The sequence below is a fragment of the Pocillopora damicornis genome, chromosome 2 (genome assembly GCF_964200805.1).
Source record: "Pocillopora damicornis chromosome 2, jaPocDami1.2, whole genome shotgun sequence".
Classification (NCBI taxonomy): Eukaryota; Metazoa; Cnidaria; class Anthozoa; order Scleractinia; family Pocilloporidae; genus Pocillopora; species Pocillopora damicornis.
This window is the reverse complement of record NC_142671.1, coordinates 28089776-28097279: the sequence shown is the minus strand read 5'-3', so window position 1 is coordinate 28097279 and position 7504 is coordinate 28089776. Positions and strand designations below refer to the sequence as shown.

Here is a 7504-nt window from a genome sequence, read left to right as displayed (position 1 = left end):
GGCGAACTTGCAATGAAGCGAGCTCACAATAATCCCTTTCCTGCAAGATACTTAGTTTGACACACATGCAGAATGTCTCTAAGCCTTAAAACCAGCCATAAGGTTCATTTCATTGGTCTTTGCGCAATAATCGTAATTTATTTCAGTCCAATTATTTATTGCCGTAGTTGTTTGCGTTGTCCTTGTTGTCAACATTTGGGACGTCGCTATCGAGGCAACAGCTAACACTTAATGGAACTTTGCTGCTATTATTATTATTATTACTATTATTATTATTATTACTATTATTATTATTATTATTACTATTACTATTATTATTACTATTATTATTATTATTACTATTATTATTATTACTATTACTATTTTTATTATAAGGCAGTGTATACTTAAGTATGCCTAGGCATGTTTACGTTAAGTCGGGCAGGCTAGCTGTGACCGAGAAAACAAAACCTATAAAATATATATTTACACATCTAAAACTATATATCTAATTTGTTTATATTCATTAAAAAATTAGTGTCCATAACTGTTCGCTTTTGTCCATCAAAAAAAAAAAAAAAAAAAATTTTTGAAATTCTTAAAATATTAAAGATATAAAAAATGTCTATATTTAAGTAATTAGCTAATAAGACTTTTCATAAAAATATTATAAAACTTGATTAATATTATATGTTTTTATAAGGATTTATTTGTTGAAATGAACTATTATGAAAGTACTTTAAATGATCTGGTAATGTTCAGTGTACTTGATATTACTGCCTTTTGCATGTTGAATAAGGTCTTGTCAGCTTTTGTCTTGCCAAGAAGTAGTATAACATTCTCTCTCGTTTCTGACGAATATCCTCCTAAAACGTCTATAATGATGTTATATTGCTTGATGGTGTAGCCCTTGTGCTGTTGTTTGAGTTCCCATCTTAAGGGTGCATATTTGGTGGTCTTTTCTTGATTCTTCTGCTTCCTGTTTTCTATCCAGGGGCAACTCATCTCTATGATCTTTATTGTTTCTGTCTCCTTTTCAACTATCCTGACATCTATTCGGTTGGCTCTTACTTCCGTATTTCCTGCAAATACTGGTACATCCCAGAATGCGCTTGCTTTGGTGTTGTGGTACTCAGGTTTCGGTGTTGTTGGTGAGTACCATGGTGGGACGCTTTCAATAAGATCAAGGTCATCAAGAAGCTCAAAGAATAAGATTTTAAGAGCTCCACAAAGAGTTTAAAAGCTGACGTTTCGAGCGTTAGCCCTTCGTCAATCGCTCTGACGAAGGGCCAACGCTCATTCATTTGTCAACTTATAGCCTCTTAAATAGCTCGAATATTCGGTTTATTGCTACTTTTGTAATTACCACGATCTTTCACTGATGTGATAACGAGGAAACCAATCAAGGTGGCGAAAATGAAGGATTCAGAGCTGTTAAGAATTTAGATCGACGAATACCGATCACTACTTACCAGAGTGCAAAGAGCAAACAAAAAAACGCTTTTAAAAAAAACAAGGAGACAAGAAAGATGTTTCTAGAAATAACTCAGCGGAGGAATCTAACGTAGTTCAAACGTACTTAGAGAAGTGTATGGATGATGCAAAAGATTGCCTGAAGGTCGCAGTTTACTTAAGCGTATATTCTCAATGATGTAAGACATATCAGATAATAAAGATTTAAAAGGTTTTCTGCGTTTTATAGAACAAGTAAAACGCAAAAATTCGTTTAAAGCTCGCGAAACAACGACTGATCCTTGATTGAATCTTCAAGGTGATTCCTTTATATTACATTCTACATCTTTATCGCGCATGATTTTCACGCGTGAGAAGCGCGAGAAATTTAACAAAGTGGAGACAATTATTTGTCGGAGAGCTCGCTTATGATGTAAATCGTGATTTTCTGATAAACGAGTACGGTGCCCCACCTTTTTTAATTCCAATATTTAACTCAGAGGTATGTCTCAACCGAATTGGAAAAAATTTGGCAAAAAGCCTACGGCCATTTTAGAAGCAATTTCAATAGAATTAAATTGACTGGAGGAGCCATGGAGGAATGAAAGCTAAGAAGCGAAAAGTCAACCGTCAAAGCGATAAATTTTTACCGCCAACGGTCCCAAGAGCAACTCAATTTTAAGCGTCCAATGTTCTAAACGTCTTTAAGAAATCTGTCTATTTCAGAAGCTAGCCACAATCAATTCTAAGTCTCAGGTAATTTTCGGACTGGTAGGCCTTAGATGGTACAAGCTCCTTAAATTTGCAATTATGTTTACGTTGTGTGGTTGGCGAAATATAAGGATTTGTATGGAAATGAACGGTTGCACCCTCAAATTAAAAATCTGAACTAGCTTTTACTGAAAACAAACCTACCCCGCTTTAGGTGACTGTTCATTTTCTAATTTTTTAGCTCTTCTGCTTTACCCTCTTTATGACATAGAGAAACAAAGGGCTAAAGAAAAATCTCAGTTCTAAGCGATTCAAGACAAGGCCAATATCTATCAGGGAAACCAAAAACTCAGTGGAAGTTTTCGCCAACAAATTATAGCAAATTTCCACAGGGGCGATGACTTTGTCGCCGAATTTAGGCTCCCTTCATCTAAGCTCAAGTTAGCAGGTAGTTCACATTACCCGAGCACTACCGCAATTTTCTTTGAAGACGGTTTGGAGATTTTTCTCTTTGTCCTATTTGTATTATCAAATTAACCAAGGGACAGTTTTTGTACCAACATCTCATGCTGTTTGCCGTTTTTAAGTCACTTTGTCGCGCTTAGGAAATTGAAATTAAACATTGGAGTTTGGATTTCGTTTTACAACGATCAGCCTCATGCCGCTGGAATCATCCATTTCATTCGAAAACTGCCATGATGAACTCGTTAGTTATTTCCGTAGGCCTAATGGCGGAAAAGCAAAATTTTTTCCTCCCAGATTATATTTCGCGTTATGGTGATATACTGAACTCGCTAGGACCATTAAGAATCAGTTTTGCACGCTGGGCATATTTATCTACAGACAAACATAATAACCCACGCATCAGAGAATAAACACAGATCAATAGACCAATGTCTGAAAAGTTTCAGTTTATCTAAAAATTCATTATCTTATCTTTGGTAAGCTTTAGATGATTATGCCTTATTTTCCTTGGAGAAAACAAAAGGTATATCGATTGGTTTGTAATCGCAATATTGAAAGTGGCTGTGATAAAATTTCTAACGGAGGAGGAGGTGGCTTGTGAAATTGAAGATGACAGTCAATACATGATGATACAGTCTCAAATTACTTATTTGCACAGCTGTGTAGAACAGTGGTGGGTGAAGGGGAAGGGGGGAGGGAGGGGTGATAAGCGAAACTGGCTGGTCCACATACCGCAAGATGTAATATTTCTATCACAGAATTTTATCTTGACCAATTGCATCGCGAATCTCACTTGATTTTTAGCAAAAAAAAGCCTTTGCCAAACCTTATCAATCAATTTTATTCAACGGATTTCCTCGCACATTCATCGCCCAGGCGCCTATTTACAAAGGAGGGGCGCTTATTGGAAGACGGGCGCTTATTGGAAGACAGGCGCTTAATCTAGGGGGACGCTTATTAAGAAACTATTAATTTGTACTAATTCCGCTGTAGTTCAAACGTTATAGTTATAGATAAAGTAGCAAAGAAACAGATTTTCTTCCTATCTAAGAAAGTGAGGGATAGACAGTTGGGGCGAGGGGGGGAGGGGACAGGAAGTTATTCGGGGGGGGAGGGCGGGGCGGTTAAAACGCGATAACACAAGACTTCTTCCCGGTAGGAGTCTTATCTAACAGCACAAATCTAACTATCTGATGTAATGATGTCTTATTGACAGGGACTTGTCCAATAATAAGTTAAAGAATTTACCTCCGGGAGTTTTCAACAGGACTAATTACCTCCGCGGACTGTAAGCACCAATTACCATAAATATTTATTGTAACGTCCATGCGATTAAGGGGAGGGACTGAAACAGTCTCACGCAGATTCTATTGCAAATGAAATATATACAACCGGTAGAGAAAAAAAGTTCATGGCGAGCAAGAAAACACTTTTTAAAGGTACAAAATCTTTTATTTCAAACACCAAACGAAATGCTTCGGCCTAAAAGAGCCTGAATGATTTAGGGCTGTAATTACGGAGATTCTTCATAAACTGAAAAAAGTTTTAGCGCGTAGATAGCATCATGATAAAGAACAGAGTAAAGAAGGAGGCTTCACCCAAAAAGTTTTATTTGCGTAAAGATAGAGGTTAAATTGAATAGGTGTCCAGGTAATTTGTGAGAGTCAGTTCGTTTGTCTGCTGCAATGGCGTGGACGTGCAAATCTTGTCTTTCTTCCACCGAAAAACTGAAGTCAAATGAGACACTTTAATCAGACACAAGGGGGTTTAATTTTGCGTTTATTCATGCTATGGAATTCCCTCGGTTTCTGTTGTGCAACTTACAATGGAAATGTCCAACATTCAACGGACTTGCAAAGACTTACTGAAAGTGTATTAATTTTGTAGTAGATCTTAGAACTCAAAACATCGCTTGGTGTTTTAAAACGAGCCAGCTATTTTGGCGATTTTAGATCTAGAGAGTAAATTTGATTGATTTGAGTATAAATAAGGACCTTTTGTTGCAGTGATTATATCACCCCTGATTAAGGCACTAGGTAGTAAATGAGTGAACAAAAGAAAAAAAATCATGATAAATGATTTTTATTAATAAGTTCAAGAATTTTTTTTTAATTGATTTGACTGCCACACCCTGACACCTTGACACATCTTGAAAGAAATACAAAAATTCCATTAAGAAACCGGCTTTACAAATGAAAGCTTGTTACCAGTTATGAATGATAAAAGGAATCATGGCTACCAAGACTGCTGCTGGCCAATGTCATCGATTAACTCTTCATTAATCATTCATTTTCCACAGATATTAATATAACAAAATACTAAGAAAATAACAGTTTCATGATAACAGCCATTTGACATTGATGCTAAATAGGAAGTGAACATAGATACCTTGGGTATACAGTATTTTATATTTTTCAGTCTAAATCAAACATTGAGCTTAGTAGCTATCCGTTGGATAATTAATAACCTCAGTATCATCATATTATTCATTAAGAAAAAAACCCTATTGGATGATCAAGAGAAACACATAAAGGTTTGATTGCAATCTCCTGTTCAACACAAATACATACAGCATACAAAATGATAATGGCAAATTAAAACATAGCACTTTAATTTCTCAAACTAATAGACTCAAAATATTTCTGATTTTTATCAAAGAGAAAGAAACAATTTATGTCATTCAAATGACACACACAAAAAAGACAACAACTCTTAGATTGGTGCAAAATTTAAGTAAGTTCCTATTTCAATTTGCCTGGGGAGAAAATGTCTCTTACACCATTACTTTTTATTTAGAATGATATCAAGATACAAAATATACGCCTTCACCATCATTTCCAATGACTAAAGACAGCCACTGTGTTTTGTATTTCAACAAGTAATTGCATTTGCCGCCTTCTTATTTCAAGTTGAATTTCAAAGAAGCCTTTAAGCTAATATGCATAAAAGTTAAATATCACTTGTGAGCAATATTTTTACCCCAGTCTTGGATTGCTTATCAATAAATCTGACAAAATACACAAGTCAGTGTGGTATGATCAATCACTTGTTAAGTGATGCTATGGGTGTTGAATTCAAACAGAGTACAGTTTTATTGTAGTTAAAACTGATGTCGACAGTAAAAATAATTTTGGCATCTCACATGTACTGCACAGGAAGTCCATACTTGACTTAGAATTTTACAAACCAATCAATGAAGGCCTTGAAGGGGTTTAACTGTGAGCTGTCCAAAGATAGCTCAACATCTAGGGGCCCTGTGGTTGGAATCCATCAAAAGAAGAGGTCATTAGTAAAATGGTCATCATCAGTAATCATCATCAGAACCATTCTCAAATTTAGCAAATAAAAGAAGTGAGTGGACCACTCTACATACCAACCAATCAGTGAGGTTGGCCACATCTGTTTATTCTTTATTAATTATTAACAACAACAACAACAAAGAATCAAACATTTTTTAAGTATCTTCTGTCACCTCAAGTGATAATAAGGACAAAATACATCCAATTGGTTTAGTTCATGGCTATATCTACATAAGATGATGATGTAGTGATATGCAAGTATAGACCAAAATTAGGTTTTGACTTTTGATGTTACCATGGTAACAAACCATTTCATGAAAAGTTCAAGACTCCAATCATTTTTGGAAAAAATGGAATTTCGTTTCCTTGCTGCACAATATGTTGAGTGAAAAATAATTTTGACACCCTCACAAGGATGTTTTTTGGTGACATCCTTGGTCAGCGGTTTTTTTAAAATTTTCATTATGGTGTCAAGTGTCACAGGCATTCTAAATACTCTAAACTGAGCTTAAAAGAGCCTTTGAATTTCAATCAGAATTCATCCCTGTGTACATGTACCTAATGAAACATTTAACCTCCATATTTGGGCAGGAGCCATTAGCTTTAAAAAAACATTGATGAATCTGGAACCATTATACACACTGCTCCTCACTCAAACTCTCTTTCATAGTGAACAAGCCACAGGTTTTGCAAAAAGCTTTCAGGTGAAGTTCGTTGTCATTCCCAGATGAGTTGACAAGTCCAATTTGGCATCGATTGTCACAATTTGATTCTAATAACTGTGCTCTTCGATACTTCAAATTCACTGCACGGTAAATTTAAAAGAATGACCTATCATTTTCTCGTTTAAATCTCAGTGGGTTAGCTATCTAATTAAAATATTGTGCGAAAATTAGAAAGAGTTTACCTGAGGCATATGTTAAATCAAACATGACGTCTCCTAAGGAACTGCAGAAATTGTGTTCCTCATGAAGTGAAAGCAAGGCGACATTTTTCAGCTTTTCCCAGGTCATTTGTTATAATTCTATCCAAAAATTGGTATGAACTACACAAGTTTTCAGTTTTCGCCAAAAAGCCAACACTGTTGGCGATGGAATCACTTCGATCGTCCCCAACATTATCTTAACCCTATACCGACCAGCGTAGTGTGTTTACGTTTAGTTCTCTGGTGGCGTTGCTCGCCCTTTTAACTTCTATTTTGTTAAAAATCTCAAGCCTTTCTCGCTTCCATAATACACCTTTCTGCAAATTTGGCTTTTTCCCTTGTAACTTCAGCAAAATTCACTTCGCTTTGAAAGAAATACACACGCATGGTAACATCAGCATCCTGGCCTCTAAAGACAACATTCTAGAATCTGGACTGAACTCTGGGATGCAGGGGACCACGGTACATTGGAACAAACAACTGTTTTTTTTTTTTTTATTCCATATGAGGATTTATGAAAAAACAAACCACGTATTTCAAATGTACATAGATAACGTGAGTTTTATTCTTCAAGATTTTTTCGCCAAAAATGTTCAAATTTTTCAATTTCCAACCAGAGAGCCCCCGCCCAGTTTGTAAATGCGATGAAATACCACAAAACTTTCTTTGATTG

At 35.7% G+C, this 7504-nt stretch overlaps 1 protein-coding gene and 1 long non-coding RNA gene across 2 annotated transcripts; both read right to left on the bottom strand.

Moving 5' to 3' along the window:
* Positions 1–362: 362 nt before the first annotated feature.
* Positions 363–1640, bottom strand: LOC149050643 (uncharacterized). The gene is made up of 2 exons (XM_089193007.1): positions 1559–1640; positions 363–1202 (listed from the first exon to the last, which is right to left on the bottom strand). The coding sequence occupies exons 1-2, from the start codon at positions 1638–1640 to the stop codon at positions 706–708; spliced, it is 579 nt and encodes a 192-aa protein (XP_089049133.1). The 3' UTR covers positions 363–705.
* Positions 1641–4370: 2730 nt separating this feature from the next.
* LOC149050642 (uncharacterized) lies at positions 4371–7200 on the bottom strand. The gene is made up of 2 exons (XR_016182219.1): positions 6814–7200; positions 4371–5861 (listed from the first exon to the last, which is right to left on the bottom strand). It is a non-coding gene; the product is annotated as an uncharacterized LOC149050642 (long non-coding RNA).
* Positions 7201–7504: the final 304 nt, after the last annotated feature.